At 39.6% G+C, this 23,487-nt stretch overlaps 1 protein-coding gene across 28 annotated transcripts in view; it reads right to left on the reverse strand.

Moving 5' to 3' along the window:
- SCAPER (S-phase cyclin A associated protein in the ER) overlaps positions 1 to 23,487 on the reverse strand; it is a 568,707-nt gene that overhangs the window by 76,734 nt on the left and 468,486 nt on the right. For all 28 annotated transcript variants that reach the window (XM_077939992.1, XM_077939989.1, XM_077939985.1 and 25 more), the window contains one exon: positions 14,261 to 14,493. In XM_077939992.1, the coding sequence (XP_077796118.1) occupies positions 14,261 to 14,493 (233 nt within the window). The remainder of the gene's footprint in view (positions 1 to 14,260; positions 14,494 to 23,487) is intronic.

Below are 23,487 nucleotides of genomic sequence, written 5' to 3' on the forward strand. Positions count from 1 at the left end.
ATTGCACTCCAGCCTGGGCAACAAGAATGAAACTCTGTCTCAAAAACCAACCAACCAACCAACCAACCAACCAACCAACCAGGATCTTGAAGTTTTCACTGCTGAATTCTGCCAAATATTTAGAGAACTAATACTAATTATCAGCCGGGTGCGGTGGCTCATGCTTGTAATCCCAGAACTTTGGGAGGCTGAGGCAGGTGGATCACCTGAGGTTAGGAGTTCGAGACCAGCCTGACCAACATGGAGAAAACCCGTCTCTATTAAAAATACAAAATTAGCTGAGTGTGGTGGTGCATGCCTGTAGTGCCAGATACTCGGGAGGCTGAGGCAGGAGAATCGCTTGAACCTGGGAGGTGGAGGTTGTGGTGAGCCGAGATTGCGCCATTGCACTCCAGCCTGGGCAACAAGAGCAAAACTCTGTCTCAAAAAAAAAAAAAAAAAAAAAAAAAAAAAAAAAAAAAGAACTAATACTAATTCTCAAACTAAACCTCTCAAAATTAAAGAGGAAGGAACTTATTTTATGAGGCCAGCATTTCTCTGATTTCAAAACCAGAGAAACATGTAATAAAAGAAAATTACAAGCCAATATACTTGATGAACACAGATGCAAAAATTCTCAACAAGATACTAACAAACTAAATTCAATAGCACATTAAAAAGATCATTCACTGTGATTAGTGGGACTCATCCCAGGGATGCAAGGATGGCTTAACATATGGAAATCAATAAATATGACACACCACATTAACAGAAAGAAAGACAAAAACCCTATGATCATTTCAAGAGACACAGAAAAACAATATGACAAAACTCAGCATTCCTTCATTGAAAAAACTCTCAACAAATTCAGTATACAAGGAACATACCTCAACACAACATAAGTCACTTAAGACAAACCCATAGCTAATGTCATAAGATTAGAAACGAGACAAGGAGGCCCACATTCACCCCTCTATTCAACACAGTACTGGAAGTCCTAGCAAGAACAATTAGTCAAGAGAAAGAAATAAAAGGCATCCAAATGGGAAAGAAGGAAGTCAATATGTCCCTGTTTACAGATGTCTTTTCCTTTTTTTTTTTTTTTTTTTTCCAGAGATGGGGTCTATATTGCCTAGGCTGGTCTCAAACTCCTGGGCTCAAGATCCTCTTGCCTTAGTCTCCTGAGCTCCTGAGTAGCTGGGACTACAGATGCATACCACTATGCCTGGCACATGATCTTACATACAGAAAATCCTAAACACTCCACCAAAAAACTCTTTGAATAAATGAATTCAGCAAATTAGCAGGATACAAAAATCAACATACAAAAATCAGTGGTATTTCCATACATTAATAGTGAATGTCCTGAAAAAGAATCAAGAGAGCAATTCCATTCACAATAGTAATAATAAAAATAAGATACCTAGGAATAAACTTAACAAGATAAAAGATCTCTACGTTGTAAACTATGAAAAGAATTTTTTTTTATAAAGAAATAGAGGACACCAATAAATGGAAAAATAATCCTGTATTCATGGATTAGAATAATTAATATTGTTAAAATGGCCATATTACCCAAAGCAATCTACAGATTTAATGCAATCTCTATTGGAATACCAATGACATTCTTCACAGAAACAAAAACAATCCTAAAATTCACAGGGAACCAAAACAAAACAGAGCCTGAATAGCCAAAGCAATCCTGAGCAAAAAGAACAAAGCTGGAGGCATCACACTAATTGACTTCAAAATTAACTACAAAACTGTGTTCCCAAAACACCATGGTACTTGCATAAAAACAGGTACATAGACCAATGGAACAAAATAAAGAGTACAGAAATAAATGCATGCACTGACAACCAACTTATTTTTGGTAAAGCTGCCAAGAACATGCAATGGGGAAATGAGAGTCTCTTCAATAAATTGCGCTGGGATAATTGGGTATCTACATGCGGAAGAATGAGACTAGAACCCTACTTCTCACCAATACAAAAACCAACTCAAAATAACTTAAAAATGTCAATGTAAAACCTGAAACTATGAATGTACTAGAAGAAAACACAGAGGAAATGTTTCACAAGATTGAGTCAGGCAAGGATTTTAAAAACAAGATCTCAAAACCACAATTAACATACCAAAAATAGACAAAGCGGATTATATCAAACTAAAAAGATTTTACACAGCAAAGTTAACTAACAGAGTGAAAAGACAACCTGCAGAATGGGAGAAAATATCTGCAAACTATACACTGATAATGGGTTAATATCTAGAATATATACAAAACTTAAATAACTCAACAGTAAAAAACTAAACAACCCAATTCAAAAACGGACACAAGATCTTAACAGACTTTTCTCAGAAGACATACAAATAGCCAACAGGTATATGAAAAATTGCTCAACATCACTAATCATCAAGGAAATGCAAATTAGAACCACAATGACATACCAGTCCACTCCAGTTAGAATAGTTATTACCAAAAAGACAAAATAAGATGCTGGGTACAGTAACACATCCTTGTAATCCTAGCACTTTGGGAGGCTGAGGTGGGAGGACTGCTTGAGCCCAGGAATTCACAACCAGCCTGGACAACATAGTGAGACTTGTCTCTATTAAAAAAATTAAAAAATTAGTTGGTGGATCACCTGAGGTCAGGAGTTTGAGAGCAGCCTGGCCAACATGGTGAAATCCCATCTGTACTGAAAATACAAAAATTAGCCAGGTGTGGTACCAAGCATCTGTAATCCCAGCTATTTGGGAGCCTGAGGCAGGGGAATCACTTGAACCTGGGTGGCAGAGGTTGCAGTGAGCCGAGATTGCACCATTGCACTCCAGCCTGGGTAACATGAGCAAAACTCCATCTTAAAAAAAGAAAAAAAAGAAAATTAGCTGGGTGTAGTTGTTTGCACCTGTAGTCCCATCTACTTGAGAGACTGATTTGGGAGGATTACTTGACCCTGGGGGGTTGAGCTGCAGTAAGCCATAATTGTTCCCCTGCACTCCAGCCTGGGCAACAGTGTCTCAAAAAACAAAACAAAACAAAAAAGACAAAACAAACATTGGTGAGGATGTAGAGAAAAGGAAACACTTAAACACTGTTGGTGGGATTGTAAACTAGTATAGCCATCATGTAAAAAGTTTGTAAATAGAATTACTGTATGATCCAGCAATACCACTGTTGGCTATAAATCCAAAGAAATGAAATCAGCATGTCAAAGAAGTACCTACACTCCCATGTTTATTGCAGCACTATTCATAATAGTCAAGATATGGAGTCGACCTAAGCGTTCTTCAGTGGATTAAAGGATAAAGTGTGGTATACATACGTAATGGAATACTATTTAGCCATAAAAAAGAATGCAATCTTTCTTTTTTACAACATGGATGGACCTGGAGGTTTTTATGTTAAGTGAAATAAGCCAGGCACGAGGGCGGAGCAAGATGGCCGAATAGGAACAGCTCCAGTCTCCAACTCCCAGCGCGAGCGACACAGAAGACCAGTGATTTCTGCATTTTCAACTGAGCCTCTGCTGCTGACACCCAGGCAAACAGGGTCTGGAGTGGACCTCAAGCAATCTCCAACAGACCTACAGCTGAGGGTCCTGACTGTTAGAAGGAAAACCATCAAACAGGAAGGACACCTACACCAAAACCCCATCAGTATGTCACCATCATCATCATCAAAGACCAGAGGCAGATAAAACCACAAAGATGGGGAAAAAGCAGGGCAGAAAAGCTGGAATTTCAAAAAATAAGAGCGCATCTCCCCCGGCAAAGGAGCGCAGCTCATCGCCAGCAACGGATCAAAGCTTGACGGAGAATGACTTTGACGAGATGAGAGAAGAAGGCTTCAGTCCATCAAACTTCTCAGAGCTAAAGGAGGAATTACGTACCCAGCACAAAGAAACTAAAAATCTTGAAAAAAAAAGTGGAAGAATTGATGGCTAGAGTAATTAATGCAGAGAAGGTCATAAATGAAATGAAAGAGATGAAAACCATGACACGAGAAATACGTGACAAATGCACAAGCTTCAGTAACCGACTGGATCAACTGGAAGAAAGAGTATCAGCGATTGAGGATCAAATGAACGAAATGAAGCGAGAAGAGAAACCAAAAGAAAAAAGAAGAAAAAGAAATGAACAAAGCCTGCAAGAAGTATGGGATTATGTAAAAAGACCAAATCTACGTCTGATTGGGGTGCCTGAAAGTGAGGGGGAAAATGGAACCAAGTTGGAAAACACTCTTCAGGATATCATCCAGGAGAACTTCCCCAACCTAGTAGGGCAGGCCAACATTCAAATCCAGGAAATACAGAGAACGCCACAAAGATACTCCTGGAGAAGAGCAACTCCAAGACACATAACTGCCAGATTCACCAAAGTTGAAATGAAGGAAAAAATCTTAAGGGCAGCCAGAGAGAAAGGTCGGGTTACCCACAAAGGGAAGCCCATCAGACTAACAGCAGATCTCTCGGCAGAAACTCTACAAGCCAGAAGAGAGTGGGGGCCAATATTCAACATTCTTAAAGAAAAGAATTTTAAACCCAGAATTTCATATCCAGCCAAACTAAGTTTCATAAGTGAAGGAGAAATAAAATCCTTTACAGATAAGCAAATGCTTAGAGATTTTGTTACCACTAGGCCTGCCTTACAAGAGACCCTGAAGGAAGTACTAAACATGGAAAGAAACAACTGGTACCAGCCATTGCAAAAACATGCCAAAATGTAAAGACCATTTAGGCTAGGAAGAAACTGCATCAACTAACGAGCAAAATAACCAGTTAATATCATAATGGCAGGATCAAGTTCACACATAACAATATTAACCTTAAATGTAAATGGACTAAATGCTCCAATTAAAAGACAAAGACTGGCAAACTGGATAAAGAGTCAAGACCCATCAGTCTGCTGTATTCAGGAGACCCATCTCACATGCAGAGACATACATAGGCTCAAAATAAAGGGATGGAGGAAGATTTACCAAGCAAATGGAGAACAAAAAAAAGCAGGGGTTGCAATACTAGTCTCTGATAAAACAGACTTTAAACCATCAAAGATCAAAAGAGACAAAGAAGGCCATTACATAATGGTAAAAGGATCAATTCAACAGGAAGAGCTAACTATCCTAAATATATATGCACCCAATACAGGAGCACCCAGATTCATAAGGCAAGTCCTTAGAGACTTACAAAGAGACTTAGACTCCCATACAATAGTAATGGGAGACTTCAACACTCCACTGTCAACATTAGACAGATCAACGAGACAGAAATCTTGTCCAGAAATTGAACTCATCTCTGCAGCAAGCAGACCTAATAGACATCTATAGAACTCTCCACCCCAAATCAACAGAATATACATTCTTCTCAGCACCACATCGCACTTATTCCAAAATTGACCACATAATTGGAAGTAAAGCACTCCTCAGCAAATGTAAAAGAACAGAAATTATAACAAACTGTCTCTCAGACCACAGTGCAATCAAACTAGAACTCAGGACTAAGAAACTCAATCAAAACCGCTCAACTACATGGAAACTGAACAACCTGCTCCTGAATGACTACTGGGTACATAACGAAATGAAGGCAGAAATAAAGATGTTCTTGGAAACCAATGAGAACAAAGATACAACATACCAGAATCTCTGGGACACATTTAAAGCAGTGTGTAGAGGGAAATCTATAGCACTAAATGCCCACAAGAGAAAGCTGGAAAGATCTAAAATTGACACTCTAACATCACAATTAAAAGAACTAGAGAAGCAAGAGCAAACACATTCAAAAGCTAGCAGAAGGCAAGAAATCACTAAGGTCAGAGCAGAACTGAAGGAGATAGAGACACAAAAAACCCTCTAAAAAATCAATGAATCCAGGAGTTGGTTTTTTGAAAAGATCAACAAAATTGACAGACCGCTAGCAAGACTAATAAAGAAGAAAAGAGAGAAGAATCAAATAGACACAATAAAAAACGATAAAGGGGATATCACCACCGACCCCACAGAAATACAAACTACCATCAGAGAATACTATAAACACCTCTACGCAAATAAACTAGAAAACCTAGAAGAAATGGATAATTTCCTGGACACTTACACTCTTCCAAGACTAAACCAGGAAGAAGTTGAATCCCTGAATAGACCAACAGCAGGCTCTGAAATTGAGGCAATAATTAATAGCCTACCAACCAAAAAAAGTCCAGGACCAGATGGATTCACAGCTGAATTCTACCAGAGGTACAAGGAGGAGTTGGTACCATTCCTTCTGAAACTATTCCAATCAATAGAAAAAGAGGGAATCCTCCCTAACTCATTTTATGAGGCCAACATCATCCTGATACCAAAGCCTGGCAGAGACACAACAAAAAAAGAGAACTTTAGACCAATATCCCTGATGAACATTGATGCAAAAATCCTCAATAAAATACTGGCAAACCGGATCCAGCAGCACATCAAAAAGCTTATCCACCATGATCAAGTGGGCTTCATCCCTGGGATGCAACGCTGGTTCAACATTCGCAAATCAATAAACATAATCCAGCATATAAACAGAACCAAGACAAAAACCACATGATTATCTCAATAGATGCAGAAAAGGCTTTTGACAAAATTCAACAGCCCTTCATGCTAAAAACGCTCAACAAATTCGGTATTGATGGAACGTACCTCAAAATAATAAGAGCTATTTATGACAAACCCACAGCCAAAATCATACTGAATGGGCAAAAACTGGAAAAATTCCCTTTGAAAACTGGCACAAGACAGGGATGCCCTCTCTCACCACTCCTATTCAACATAGTGTTGGAAGTTCTGGCTAGGGAAATCAGGCAAGAGAAAGAAATCAAGGGTATTCAGTTAGGAAAAGAAGAAGTCAAACTGTCCCTGTTTGCAGATGACATGATTGTATATTTAGAAAACCCCATTGTCTCAGCCCAAAATCTCCTTAAGCTGATAAGCAACTTCAGCAAAGTCTCAGGATACAAAATTAATGTGCAAAAATCATATTAATGTGCAAAAATCACAAGCATTCTTATACACCAGTAACAGACAAACAGAGAGCCAAATCAGGAATGAACTTCCATTCACAATTGCTTCAAAGAGAATAAAATACCTAGGAATCCAACTTACAAGGGATGTAAAGGACCTCTTCAAGGAGAACTACAAACCACTGCTCAGTGAAATCAAAGAGGACACAAACAAATGGAAGAACATACCATGCTCATGGATAGGAAGAATCAATATCGTGAAAATGGCCATACTGCCCAAGGTAATTTATAGATTCAATGCCATCCCCATCAAGCTACCAATGAGTTTCTTCACAGAATTGGAAAAAACTGCTTTAAAGTTCATATGGAACCAAAAAAGAGCCTGCATCTCCAAGACAATCCTAAGTCAAAAGAACAAAGTTGGAGGCATTACGCTACCTGACTTCAAACTATACTACAAGGTACAGTAACCAAAACAGCATGGTACTGGTACCAAAACAGAGATATAGACCAATGGAACAGAACAGAGTCCTCAGAAATAATACCACACATCTACAGCCATCTGATCTTTGACAAACCTCAGAAAAACAAGAAATTCCCTATTTAATAAATGGTGCTGGGAAAATTGGCTAGCCATAAGGAGAAAGCTGAAACTGGATCCTTTCCTTACTCCTTATACGAAAATTAATTCAAGATGGATTACAGACTTAAATGTTAGACCTAATACCATAAAAACCCTAGAGGAAAACCTAGGTAGTACCATTCAGGACATAGGCATGGGCAAAGACTTCATGTCTAAAACACCAAAAGCAACGGCAGCAAAAGCCAAAATTGACAAATGGGATCTCATTAAACTAACGAGCTTCTGCACAGCAAAAGAAACTACCATCAGAGTGAACAGGCAACCTACAGAATGGGAGAAAATTTTTGCAATCTGCTCATCTGACAAAGGGCTAATATCCAGAACCTACAAAGAACTCAAACAAATTTACAAGAAAAAAACAAACAACCCCATCAAAAAGTGGGCAAAGGATATGAACAGACATTTCTCAAAAGAAGACATTCATACAGCCAACAGACACATGAAAAAATGCTCATCAGAGAGCACTGGCCATCAGAGAAATGCAAATCAAAACCACAAAGAGATACCATCTCATACCAGTTAGAATGGCGATCATTAAAAAGTCAGGAAACAACAGGTGCTGGAGAGGATGTGGAGAAACAGGAACTCTTTTACACTGTTGGTGGGATTGTAAACTAGTTCAGCCATTATGGAAAACAGTATGGCGATTCCTCAAGGATCTAGAACTAGATGTACCATATGACCCAGCCATCCCATTACTGGGTATATACCCAAAGGATTATAAATCATGCTGCTATAAAGACACATGCAACACGTATGTTTATTGCGGCACTATTCACAATAGCAAAGACTTGGAATCAACCCAAATGTCCATCAGTGACAGAATGGATTAAGAAAATGTGGCACATATACACCATGGAATACTATGCAGCCATAAAAAAGGATGAGTTTGTGTCCTTTGTAGGGACATGGATGCAGCTGGAAACCATCATTCTTAGCAAACTATCACAAGAACAGAAAACCAAACACCGCATGTTCTCACTCGTAGGTGGGAACTGAACAATGAGATCACTTGGACTCGGGAAGGGGAACATCACACACCGGGGCCTATCATGGGGAGGGGGGAGGGGGGACGGATTGCATTGGGAGTTATACCTGATGTAAATGACGAGTTGATGGGTGCTGACGAGTTGATGGGTGCAGCACAGCAACATGGCACAAGTATACATATGTAACAAACTTGCACGTTATGCACATGTACCCTAGAACTTAAAGTATAATAATAATAAAAAATAAATGAAAAAAAAAAAAAGAAATAAGCCAGGCACAAAAGGACAAATATTGCATGATCTCACTCAAGTGTGTAATCTAAAAAGAGAAGTTCAGGTTGGTATCACAGAAGCAAAGAGTACGCCAGTGGTTACCAGAGGCTGAGGAGGGGGTGGGGGAAGAAGGGAGGAGGAAGAGAGGTTGGTCAATGGGTACAAGGCTACAATTAGATAGGAGGAATAAATCTTGGTGTTCTATTGCATAGTAGAGTAACTATGGTTAACAGTAAAGTGTTATATGTTACAAAATCCCTAGAAGAAAGGCCTCTGAACGTTCTTACCACAAACAAATGACAAATGTATGAGGTTATGAACACAATAGATACCCTGATTATATTATATTTTTTATATATATATATATATATATAAAAACATCAAAATGTACTCAGTAAGTTTGTACAGTTACTGATATGGTCTGGCAGTGTCCCCACCCAAATCTCATCTTGAATTCCCACGTATTGTGGGAGGGACCTGGTGGGAGCACTTGAATCATGGGGACAGGTCTTTCCCGTGCTGTTCTCATGATAGTGAATAAGTCTCATGACATCTGATGTTTTTTTATAAAAATGAGTTCACTTGCAGAAACTCTCTTTGCCTGCTACCATCCACGTGAGTTGTGACTTACTCCTCCTTGCCTTCCACCATGATTGTGAGGCCTCCCCAGCCATGTGGAAATGTAAATCCATTAAACCTCTTTTTCTTTCCAGTCTTGGTTATGTCTTTATCAGCAGGGTAAAAACGGACTAATACAGTAAATTGGTACCAATAGAGTGAGGCTCTGCTAAAAAGATACCTGAAAATGTTGGAAGTGACTTTGGAAATGGGTAGCAGGCAGAGGTTGGAACAGTCTGGAGGGCTCAGAAGAAGACAGGAAAACGTGGGAAAGTTTGGAACTTAAGAGACTTGTTGAATGGCTTTGACCAAAAATGCTGATAATGATAAGGACAATGAAATCCAGGCTGAGCTGGTCTCAGATGGCGATGAGGAAACTGTTGGGAACTGGAGCAAAGGTGACTCTTGCAAAGACTGGTGGCATTTTTCCCCCACCTTAGAGATTTGTGGAACTTTGAACTTGAGGGAGATGATTTAGGGTATCTGGCAGAAGACATTTCTAAGCAGCAAAGCATTCAAGAGGTGACTTGCGTGCTGTTAAAAGCATTCAATTTTAAAAGGGAAACAGAGCATGAAAGTTTGGAAAATTTGCAGCCTGACTATGTGATAGAAAAGAAAATCCCATTTTCTGAGGAGATATTCAAGCCAACTGCAGAAATTTGCATAAGTAACAAGGAACTGAATGTTAATCCCCAAGACAATGGGGAAAATGTCTCCAGGGCATGTCAGAAGTCTTCATGGCAGCCCCTCCCATCACAGGCCTGGAGGCCTAGGAGGAAAAGATGGTTTAGTGGGGCAGGCCCAGGGCCCCCCTGCTCTGTGCGGCCTAGGGACTTGGTACCCTAACTTCCACCCACTCTGGCCATGGCTAAAGGGGCCAAGATACAGCTTGGGCTGTTGCTTCAGAGCGTGGAAGCCCCAAGCCTTGGCAGCTTCCATGTGGTGTTGAGCCTGCAGGTGCACTGAAGTCAAGAATTGAAGTTTGGGAACCTCTGCCTAGATTTCACAGGATGTATGAAAATCCTTGGGTGCCCAGTTTGCGGCAGGGGAGGGGCCGTCATGGAGAACCTCTGCTAGCACGGTGTGGAAGGGAAATGTGGGATCAGAGCCCCCACACAGAGTCCCTACTGTGGCACCACATAGTGGAGCTGTAAGAAAAGGGCCACCGTCCTCCAGACCCTAGAATGGTAGATCCACTGACAGCTTGCACCACGTGCCTAGAAAAACTGCAGACACTCAATGCCAGCCCGTGAAAGCAGTCAAGAGAGGGGCTATACCCTGCAAAGCCACACAGGCAGAGCCGCCCAACATGACGGGAACCCACCTCTTGCAACAGCGTGACTTGGATGTGAGACATGGAGTCAAAAGAGATCATTTTGGAGCTTTAAGATCTGACGGCCCTGTTGGATTTTGGACTTGCATGGGGCCTGTAGCCCCTTTGTTTTGGCCAATTTCCCCTATTTGGAATGGGTATATTTGCCCAATGCCTGTACTCCAACTGTATCTAAGAAGTAACTAATTTGCTATGGATTTTATAGGCTCATAGGCAGAAGGGACTTGCCTTGTCTCAGATGAGACATTGTACTATGGACTTCTGAGTTAATGCTGAAATGAGTTAAGACTTTGGGGGACTGTTGGGAAGGCATGATTGGTTTTGAAATGTGAGGATATGAGATTTGGGAGGGGCTGGGGTGGAATGATATGGTTTGGCTGCCTCCCCACCCAAACCTCATCTTGAATTCCCATGAGCTTTGGGAGGGACCCGGTGGGAGGTAACTGAATCGTGGGGGCAGGTCTTTCCCATGCTGTTCTCGTGATAGTGAATAAGTCTCAAAAGATCTGATAGTTTTACAAAGAGGGGTTCCTCGTACAAGCTCTCTCTTTGCCTGCCACCATCCATGTAAGACATGTCTTACTCCTCCTTGTGTTCTGCCATGATTGTGAGGCCTCCCCAGCCATGTGGAACCCTCTTTTCTTCTCAGTCTTGGGTATGTCTTTAACGGTAGTGTGAAAACGGACTAATACAGTTACAATGTGCCAATTAAAAAAATAAAAGTGAAAGAAATTCAGATATTTAATAGTAAAATAAAATTAGTTGGATATGCTGTAAAAGTCTTTTTAAATTTTTGACACGGCCTTCTACAGTGTCTGGCACAAAATTAGTATGGGTGACCATACTTCGAATTGAAAAATATTTCCAAGAATGGCTTAGATGCAGAAACTTGACTTAAAAAAATAAAATAATAAGAATAAATACTGTAATGATCTCATGTCTCTTAGATATCTTCCTACCTCTTCTATGCCAGATAAGGGGAAGGAAGGGATAGATTTCAGAATCTGCTCCTGCTCTACTTCAGGGATACAGCCAGAGAACAGCTCCAACGACTGTACTGGAGCCCTTTCTACTCAACTTCACAACTGACAAAAATGTCCAGATTGTAACAGGGAGTGGAGTGAGACTTCCTGTCAGTTCATATCTGGGAAGGTGAGAAGGCAAATATGAAAATGATTAACAAAAAAAAATTGCTTTGTTTGCTACACTAGGCAGATGTGAAATATGGTTTGCGGTTTTACACACAGGCTTCACCAAGCCAACTAACAATGCATTATCTGTAAGAAAACAATATTCAACAACAGTGGTTCAAATCAGAGAAAGACTGGCATGGTATTTTTTGAAGCAGTATGGTTGTCAATCATCCTTTTTAAGTCACATGAGTTATTTGGTTTGGCAGATTACCATTGCTCCTTCCTAAAGGAGGAAGGTATTAGGGGAAAAATACCTCCTAAAGGAAGGTATAAAAAGAAGGATTTGGTATTTATAATAATATATGTGAAAAAGTATGTATTTCCCCCTGGAAAGCCCACTGGAATTGTAATGAAGCATTTGAATGGGTCTTCTGCTTCATCACAGCTGAAGCACGTGGCTAAGTTGTCTGGATGACAAGAATGCAGGGTTGCTGCATCACAGGGTAGCCCAAGGGAGAATGCAGGGACAGAATGACATTCGTCAGCAGAGAGGGCAAAGCTCTACAATAACCAAAAGGACATGGGGAATTGAATGGGATCAAGCAACTGAGAGAAAGGCCAGGGAGGCTAAAAGTCAAGTGCTGTAAGATAAATGGTTGCGGCCCAAAAGGCCTGGTGCTCTCCAGCAATAAATATACTTGAGGAAAGAGGACAGGCAGATAGAAGGGGTAAGTGAACAAAGTAATCAAGGGTAAGGAAGCTACTGAATGAAACAACTGTTCCCAAGAAAGCACTACAAGAAAGCAGAAGAAATTTATGAACTGTGAAAGAAGCAAATACAGAGGAGTCATTCTTGTTCTTCTGTTAAGCAACCATAAGCTTCAGAGAGCAACAAATTGCATGGATTTGGGGAACCAGAGATCAGTGCAGAACACAGAAGAGGTGCTGATAGGCAGAACAGGTAATTGATTAACACCAGATGAAACTCTGTTGGGAAATAAAAAATTAACGAGGGTAAATGAGTTCAGATGCCAAAGTAGGAGTAAATTTCCCTGGAGAGAAGGTGACCTTAGAAGGAAACAGGGTTGACCTTGAACAGGTGTCAGAAATTGCCACATCTGTGTAGTGGAAAGCATACAGGTGTTGGGAGTCCAGCTAGCCATGAGTTCCAGTCTCAGTTCTCCTACCTACTTTTAATCTTATTTATTACATAACCTTGGGCTAAGCACTGAACATCTCTGAGCAATTTCCTCACCTACAAAGTTTGAGTTAGAAATCCTACAGTTACGGCGCTGCAAAGCCTCTACTATAATTACCTTACACTTACAGGAACCTTCTAGGGTTACTATACTACACTGTAGGTATAACCCTATAAGGTTAACCCTACTAGGTATAAGGTATTGTACTATAATGGGTACTCTGTAAATGGTAGCTATTATTGTTGTTTTAAGTCTGAACCGAATTTATAACCAGAGATGAACTGAGACAGGGGAGTTCTCAGAAATTCCTTCAGTTGGAGAGAGTTGACATCAAGAAAGTTGTAAAAGCTCTAACGCAACACATTCTAACATCACATATCCAAATATCAAGAAAAGCCAGGTGTGGTGACTCACACCTGTAATCCCAGCACTTTGGGAGACTGAGGCGGGCGGGTCATTTGAGGTCAGGAGTTTGAGACTAGCCTGCAAACATGGTGAAACCTTATCCCTACTAAGAATACAAAAATTAGCCAGGCATGGTGGCATGTGCCTGTAATCCCAGCTACTCAGGAGGCTGAGGCAGGAGAATTGCTTGAACCCAGGAGGCGGAAGTTGCCGTGAGCCAAGGTTGCGCCACTGCACTCCAGACTGGGTGATAGAAAACAAAAACAAAAACAAAACAACAACCAAGAATGATACCTGAGCTCTACTTATACTGCTTTTCATTAAAAGAATTTTCTTTCTCTCTACAAAACTGCTTTAAAAAATCCATTGTGCTCTTCTGTGTTTTCCAAATTGTGTTTATCATTGAGCATGTATTCCTTTTATAATTAGGAAAAAGAACTTATTTTTAAAAGGCGGGGGTGAGACAGACAGACATGCTGTCTGCTGCTGCAAAAGAGCCTAAATATCTGAAGTAAAGTATTAATAGCAGCAATGGAGTGAAGGTGATAAATCTGAGAAATGTTTACAAGGTATTTTTGGTATTCTCTACCAGGAATGTGTGAATGACATTGTGAGAACCACTGCCATAACATGGGCCTTGAGATTTAAATTATTTTAATATAGTTTTTTAACAAAGAACAAAGTTTTAAGAACTCTAGCAATTTTACCTGATAAGGTCCTGAACTCGATTGTTAAAAGCATCACCTTGTGAGGGTTTGTTTTTCATTTCCTGTGTTGGTATTTTGGGGGTAGCTGGCTGGCAGTTTCCATCTGGTCGACTGGCAATCAGGCAGCCCAAAACCACAGCACTGACTTTGAGAAGTCCCGTTGTCAAGCCTTCAAAAACTTGTTTATTTGTATTTCTTCCCAAAATAGTATTATTTTCATCTGGAACATAAACCTAGATGAAAAAAAGTACAGTAAATATGTTTCAATAAAACCACCAAAAATGGGCAGAGATAGTTTAGAACATTTCTGGAATCATAAGTAATTTTGACAATCTAAAATGTTCAAGAGTGTTGGCTCTGAAATCAGACTGCAAATTCAATTCTGAGCTTTACCCTCAGTACCTGATGTCCCTGGATAAGGTTACTATTTCAAAATTCCAATTTCTCATCTATAAAACAAGGATAACGAGAGTACCTGTATCATATAATTTTTGTGATTATTAAATGAGCTAATACATATAAAATGCTTAGAATATGCACAGGCACACAGTGAGTATTCAATACTTACTTAATAAATTATATTAAAAATTTAAATGAACTCAGAAAAACTGATAAAATGACAGCACTGTTTCTTATCACAGTGTATTAAAAAATATCTAACCTGAATTCCTATATCAGGATGAAATTTGCATTTCCTACTACAAAATGGCAAAACAGTTCTTTCCCTATACATAATGTCACACTCAGCTCTCTTTGTGTATAGTTTACAAGTAACGTGGTTGTTGAACGTTGGAGCTTGGACCATGGCTCTGCAGTATATGATCTGAGACAAGTTCCTTGCTTTCTGTATCTCCCTAGCTCCCAGGACAACTCTGAAATTCAACTAAGAAGATGAATGGGAAAATATTTGGTAAAATATTAAATTCCACAAATGTACTTACTTGGTGACAACCAGTCTTTGCCTCATTTTCACTATTTATCTGTATCAGTTCTACCAAAGATAGAGGCATAAATGATCACTTGGATCCAAAAGGGGATCCTTAGAAAAAACAAGCAACTTATTGGCCAGAACTAGTCACACAAGTCCACCCAACCACAAAGGGAGCCAGGAGCTGTCATCCTATCATGTACTTGGAAAGAGAGAAAGAATCAGAACATCTGGTAAACAGCACTATCGACTGCAGAGTAATAGTTATTGTTTTTTCTATTATGACTATGCAGACATTCACAGCTAATCTACTTAATATTTACCCGTTTGTCTAAAATTTTTGGTTTTACTGAGATAATCATTTTTCCCTATATGTTGAATTTCCTATTTATGTGTCATCAATTAATTGTCTATCTTTCTGGTCAAAATGAAATTTCCTCTCAAGTTCATCTACATCAGGGATTGCTGATTCTTTTTCCTTCTCCAAAGGAGACATTCTTCCTGAAATCTGCCACCCTCCTTCTCTAACCTAGACTGGTAGCTCTCTAGGCTTACTGCACAGCTCTAGGTTAGATGCCCTTATTTCTTGGATCACATGTCTTCCTTTTCTTTACATACAATTCTCTCATTTTGGTGTAGGGTCTATTCCATCATCTTCTTAAGAAAGAGTGCACAGGAAGAAACATTTTGAGATTCTGCACGTTTAAAAATATCTTTTATTATCCTTACATTTTATCTACAGTTTGGCTGGATATAGGATTCTTGGTTGGAACCCATATCCTTTAAGTTCTGAAGGATTGCTCCATTGTTTTCCACTTCAAGCATGGCCGTTTAGAAGTCTCTAATTCCTAATACTTCAGTACACATCCTGTAGAACTTTGAAACTCCAGAAACAGAATCTTCTTATGGCTGATTTCCTGTGCCTTGGTGTAGATTTTATTTATTGTGTGAAAACTCAGTGGTCTTTTCAACTTGAAAGTTTTATGTTTCATTTCTGGGAAAATTTCTTGCATTATTTCTTTGCTAATTTCCTCCCACTTTCTCTGTTGGATTTTTTGTTTTGTTTTGTTTTGGAGACACAGTCTTACTCTGTCATCCAGAAAGGAGTGCAATGGCATGATCTCACCTCTCTGCAACCTCTGCCTCCCGGGTTCAAGCGATTCTCCTGCCTCAGCCTCCCAAGTAGCTGGGATTACAGGTGTGTGCCACTACACCTGACTAATTTTTGTATTTTTAGTAGAGACGGGGTTTCACCATGTTGGCCAGGCTAGTCTTGAACTCCCGACTTCAGGTGATCCGCCCACCTTGGCCTCCCCAAATGCTGAGATTGCAGGCATGAGCCAATGCGCTTGGCCTTCTGATGGATTTTGAACCTAGACTGAGTTTCTAATTTAGAAAATATTTTTTCTCTTGTTTTTCATTGTTTTATGTTTTTTCCTACTTCTTCGGAGACTTCCTTAACTTATTTTCCAGTCCTACTAATTTTTTTTGTTTCATCAATTATATTTTAATATTTCAAGAGTTCTTTTTGGCTTTCTATATGTTTTGGTAGTGTCTTGTTTTTATTTCATGGATGCAATATCTTCTCATCTTTGTGAAATTAGACTTTTTAAAAGATTTTCTTTTGTTTCTTCCATGGTCTCTGTTTCATTTGAGGTTTTCCTGTATTTCAGGTTGGAGGCTTTCCTCAAATATGTATTAATCTTGGGCTTTTTGTTCATATTTAAGACTGATGAATGAATGTATCAGTGTATCACAATCTGGATCTAATCAATCAGAAGCTGAATACAAACTTCTGCATGAGGGGTTTCAATTTGGGTGATTAGGTTGAGACCACACTTTTTTCTGCTCGGGGATCCCAGCTTTTAATATTTATAAGTCTATTCTCCCGGGACAGTTAATTTCATGATATAGAATGAAATCTTATATCCTCCACAAACCTGGAGTGTATAACATGGTGCCCATTTTCAGAGGTTCACTGGAGAAGCGGGCTTAGTGTCTTACTGTTCTGAGAATGAGTTTTCTCACTTTGTTTTTATATGGCTGTGCCTGGTGTCCCCATGTTCTATGTAACTTTAATTGAAACTGGTGTCTTTTCTGAGGGTTGGGCAATGACAGTCACTTGGCTATACATATAGTAGGTAGGTTCTAAGGCATCCAGGGCACCTAAACTGCCTTTTATTTAGACTTTCAACCCATTACCCTCTTTGCAGCCCCACTTGTGCCCTCATTTTCTGAGATAGCCAGTAACTCTAATTCTTGAGCCCTGCTGGGATTCTGTGGCACAAATTTTCTTCTGGCGTTCTGCTAATTTAGGCAACTGTCTTTCAATCATGTGCTTTCCAGATTGGGGGGAAAAAAAACAAAGAAAAAACACTTGCTTTCCTTTCCTTCCTGTGCTCTTTCTTTGAGGGTTTATGACTTTCATCTATTTACTAGAATATTAGTAAGGCCTCTTGACAGAGAGAATGTAATTTATGTGTTCAACTGGCCACATTCTAAAATTAACTCAATAAATCCTCTAAAATACAACTTTCTTTTTCTTTTACACACTACAGAGAGAACATGAGTAATACATTTCTAGGTAATGTCAGAGTTCTTCATTCATCACAAATTTTCATATTCCTTTTTCTCCAACAACCTTGTACTGTTTTTCATCATGAAGTATTTCAAATAAAACACTATGTATGCATATTGTACTTAGCAATCTTTCATTTATCTAGAAGTTTTTTTAATCCAGTAACTGGGACTTTTAAAAATACAGTTGAGAGTCAACAGGAAATAAAAAAGACTTCTGAGATAATAAAATTGATGTCATTGCTCATCTAACATTTGAGTACCTAACACATACATAACCAAGGGAGCAGACTGATGCTTTGCTCATCCTCAGGCTTTTGTTCAGACCCTAAAGACTCTAATTTTATAAAACTAACAAGATGTGGTTTCTTGGTTTATAGAAACAGAAGGAATAATATAAAAGAGAAAAATGGGCCGGACACAGTGGCTCACGCCTGTAATCCCAGCACTTTGGGAGGCCGAGGTGGGCGGATCACGAGGTCAGGAGACAGAGATCATCCTGGCCAACATGGTGAAACCCTGTCTCTACTAAAAATACAAAAATTAGCTGGGCATGGTGGTGCGTGCCTGTAATCCCAGCTACTTGGGAGGCTGAGGCAAGAGAATTGCTTGAACCTGGGAGTCGGTGGTTGCATTGAGCTGACATCATGCCACTGGACTCCAGCCTGGTGACAGAGAGAGACTCCATCTCACAGAAAAAAAAAAATAAAATAAAGAAAAATGGTGACCATTTTACAGGTAGGCAGTAGCAAAATGTGATACTAGTTCTGGAAGAACAAGAAAAGACAGATATGAGAATACAAAAGGCATTGCGATCTGGGGACAGACTGAATCATCTTTATTTCCTATGAAATTAGGATTTACTACAAATCAGTGTTAACTGCTAATTCTCAAAATGACACCCTTAAGAGGTCAAGAAAAGGTTAAAATATGAGCCACACTTATGAGGGTAGTGGGGGAAGAATGAAAACTAATGTTTACTAAGTTTTCTACCAGGCCAGGTTCTTAATCATTTTCCTTATATTATCTCATTTAATTTTTACAGACTAGAAATCAAAGTTCAGAGACATCAAGCAACGTGTCCAAGTCTTACAACTACTGAATGGAAGAGCTGGGAGTTGAACCCAATCTGCTAAGACTCTAAAGCCCATGTGGTTTCCCTTACCCCACAGTGACTCCCTCCCATTGGGCATCTCTTTTACTGAGAGTTGTGTAGAAGCTATGTCTGGGGGAGGATGTGAAAATGGGTCATGGGCTAAAACACTTCCTTACTGATGTCTCTTCCATTAAAAAACTAGGGGTTTCACATGAGCTTTACTCTTGGCCAAAAGATTAAGAATATAGGCTAGGCGTGGTGGCTCACACCTGTAATCCCAGCACTTTGGGAGGCCAAGGCAGTGGATCACGAGGTCAGGAGTTCAAGACCACCCTGGCCAACATTGTGAAACCCTGTATCTACTAAAAATACAAAAAATTAGCCAGGCATGGTGGCAGGTGCCTGTAATTCCAGCTACTTGGGAGGCTGAGGCAGGAGAACTGCTTGAATCTGAGAGGCGGAGGTTGCAGTGAGCCGAGATTGTGCCATCGCACTCCAGCCTGGATGACCGTGAGAGACTCTGTCTCAAAAAAAAAAAAAAAAAAAATTAAGAATGTATTTATGGGCTGTTGGGATAGTTCTGGGTGAAACATACTAATCTCATTATTTAGAAACTGTAAATGGGGTTTGGGGACCAAATGCTACCTCCTCGTCTGCTCCAAGAAAATAAGCTCAATGTAAAGCAAATCAGATATATAGTTTTACACTATTCTTATATTCTCTGCCTATAGCTGACTGGCAACTTTGGATTTTCTGTCTCACTGGGGGCTTTGTGCTTAATTTTACAAACACCATTTTGTCAGCTGCTCATAAAGTAAACACAAATGGAGAAACTTCTATAACAATCTAGCAGTTACACAAAGAATCCTTGTGGCCCCGCAGAAGGCAAATCTCCCTTGTCAGGTTTGCTGGACCAAATCCTAGGATCTCAGGCCCAGGTCTAAAGGCCTTTACTCTACTGAACGGTCCTACTTGGTCACCATGATCTCCTATTTTCCAACAGTCTCACTGAGTTTCACATCCAGTTCAAGCACTGAAACAAATTTTTTCATAGAAAATTTCATATTTTTCAAGTAGATTGGCCCTTTCATTGTTAAAAATAGTGTTTTTTTGCTTGCAACCTTTGGTAAAATATTTTTTGGTCTGTCTCAGAGGACATTTTATTCAAATGGTCCCAGAAATTCTCCTTGTCCCTTTGTATAGATTTTTCTTTTGCTGGGTTTAAGTTATTTTACAGGAATGTTGTAATAGAAAACCAATGCTTCATCTAGAAAAGAATTTCAAAACTGCCAGAATTAAGGTAAGGAGGGGCTCATCTTCAGTGAGACAAAATGATTTTTTTTTTTTTTTTTAAAGATAGAGTCTTGCTCTGTCACCCAGGCTAGAGTGAAGTGGTGCAATCTCTGCTCACTGTATTCTCCACCTCCCTAGTTCAAGCAATTCTCGTGCTTCAGCCTCCCAAGAAGCCAGCATTACAGGTGTGTGCCATCAGGCCCAGCTAATATTTTAGTAGAGATGGGGTTTCGTCATGTTTGTCTCGAGCTCCTGGCCTCAAGCAATCCGCCCACCTCAGCCTCCCAAAGACCTTCTAGTCTTAAAAATGAGATTTGACAAAAAGAAACTTTAAGAAGGTATCTATACTGTAAATGACATTTTATTCAAAGCAGTATACTGCCCTGCTGTCTTTCATGTAGTTGGGTATCATTGTTACTTGCCAGAGGTAAAATAGCTCACTTGTGAGCAGCCTGCTCTTTTGGGACACCTTTAATACATGAAATACACACTTACGTGAGTTCTGATATCTGCTTATAGAGCAACACTTGAGTTTGAACTTACTTTCAGCACAGCTGCTGGGCCAAGGGCGTGTCCTTTGGGCAAGGTGTGCAAGCAGCCTCCTCCCTTCCCCCACTCTGCTCTATTACACACCTGACTTACCTGAGTCTGGAACACATTCCATTCTGGGGTGGGTGGTCTGTGGAGGAGCAGGGGAAGGTTACCTTCCCAGCACGCATCAGTGTTTGTAACTACCACTTGCTGGTATGTACCAAGCCTGGCCTGGGAAAGAGAGCTATGTAGCTTCTGGTCCTTCTGAATCTCTCATCCCTCAGGCAGAAATCTAAAACCATGCTTTCTTTTCAAATGGATGAAAGGTATTTCCTTTAGAATATTTCTTTAGAATACCCTAGAGTGGTCATTATCCTACTCTTATTATACAGTGATTTCATGTACATAATCTTATTGCAAAACTTCCCATTCCCCTCAAAAGATATTTGACCTTTTAAAAATCTGTAGATATTTCATACAGTTTCAGATATAGAAAAAATCTTAGAATCAAATCTTTTCATTTTATCTTTGGGGAAACCAAGGTCCAGAGGAGAAAAAGACTTCCTTGAGGATACAGAAATCATCAGGGCTGGAACAGATACTGGTGCCGATTCTCTAAACTTATTCCAAAATGAAACCCAATGTTTATAGGACCAAGCCCTGAATCAAAATGTTTTCAGCAAAGTTAAATTAAAAGTCATTATAACTTTTAAAAGTCAAGCATGTATTCTTTTTTCCCATTGCCAAAGTGGTTTCAAATACTTTCAACATTCTTGTTTGCAATACAGAAAGATGCTTTTTATTAGTAATATAAATCTATTGTTCTGTAATGTGATTCCATGAGAGAAAATTAAATTAGTAATTACTGGTCATTCTGTATAACTACTTTTTGTATTCTGAAGATAGGTTTACATATTTTCAAGCTGTACAGTGTATACAGAATGGTCAGAATATGAATTAGGTTCACTGAGAACCAATAAGAGATTGTTTAGAAAACTGTCAAGACAGTGTCAGAGTATAGAAAAAAAAGGCAAAAAATGTGCAAAGGCTCCAGCAGCAGACACAAGTTCTTACATTGTTGGCCTCATTTCCTATACCAAATGGTCATTAAACATGAAACAGTCTTTTTGCCATAGATATTTATAAAACGTGTATGCCCATGTTATATTATGCATAAAAACAGAACTGATGCTTGAAAATATAAAAGGAAATCACATAGAAGTGGCTAGTAGTTTTCCACTATTATCTTTTAAAATCCCCCCCTCTTTTTTTTTTTTTTCAGACGGAGTCTCACTCTGTCGTCCAGGCAGGAGTGCAGTGGCACAATCTTGGCTCACTGCAAGCTCCGCCTCCTGGGTTCACGCCATTCTCCTGCCTCAGCCTCCCGAGTAACTCGGACTACAGGCGACCGCCACCATGCCCGGCTAATTTTTTGTATTTTTAGTAGAGACGGGGTTTCCCCGTGTTAGCCAGGATGGTCTCGATCTCCTAACCTCATGATCCGTCCACCTCGGCCTCCCAAAGTGTTGGGATTACAGGCGCAAGCCACTGCGCCCAGCCTATTCTCCTCCTTTTTATGCCCCAAATAATGTTATGACAATATTAAAGACACTGCAATTAATCCTAAATATCATTACCTTTTCTAACGTATTTATGCCTTTGAGCCTATTTTAATGCAGCCAAAATCCTAACAAGATAAAATGTCAGCAAACTTTATAGTGTATGCCTTAGTGGTCACGATGCTTGCAAAACTCTTTGTTATACATGTTGAATCATATACTTCCTCTGCTCAACACATTCCCTGGTATCTCATTTCCTGCAAACTAAAAGCTCCAAATCTCATGATGCCCAAGGAAGTCCTTCTGATCTATCTTATACCTCCATTACTCTCCAAATTAATATACTCAGTCAGTCTGTCTCTTGCTCGCATTCTGATATTTCCTCTGTCTGGAATGCCCTTCCCCCAGGTAACCTCATGACTAATTTCTCCGCTTCTTCTAGGTCTCTATTCAAATGTCATCTTATCCATAAGTTGTGCCAGAGTATCCTATTTAAAGTAACATTTCTCTTCCCAAACCTATCTTCCCTTTCTTGCTTACTCAACTTTTTCTTCCAGTGCAATAGCTACCTCCTGACATACTGTACATTATTTCCTCTCTCTCTCTCAATCAGAATATAAGCTCTACAAGGGCAAGACTTTGTCTTGATCACTGCTACAATCCCAGTGCCTAGAACAACATGAGACATGTAGTAGATGTTCAATAAATATTTTTAAAATGCATGTAGACACTGATTTTCACTAAAAAATTCACCAAACCAATAACTGTGACATTTAGAAAGTCCAAGGTAAAGAGAAAACCAGCATTAAATATATATATATATATATTTATATATACATACACACACACACACACACACACACACACACACACACACACATATATATAGTATTTAGTCATCCTGGGCAAAGCTGTAAAGTGAATTAAAGGAAGAAAGGAATTTTGAGCGCAAAACCCTTCTCTATGCAATATCCTATGTGTTCACCTCTTACTCCTGTTTCAGTTATTGTAGTCTATGAGAGGTATCTTTTCTTTTCTCCACCCCCTAAAATAAGTTATGTGCCTCACTGTAATTCCCAAACACCTTGTACATGCTGTGCTTTACTGCAGCACTCATTACACTACATTTTAAATGTCTCTTACTGGTTTCTCCTACTAAACTGTGAGCTACAATTTGTCTCTGTAGTTCCAATGCCTAAATATTTGTCCAATGAAAGAATGAGTAGGTTTTAGAGGCATTTAC

This window comes from Macaca mulatta, chromosome 7 (assembly GCF_049350105.2).
Source record: "Macaca mulatta isolate MMU2019108-1 chromosome 7, T2T-MMU8v2.0, whole genome shotgun sequence".
In the NCBI taxonomy this organism is placed as follows: Eukaryota; Metazoa; Chordata; class Mammalia; order Primates; family Cercopithecidae; genus Macaca; species Macaca mulatta.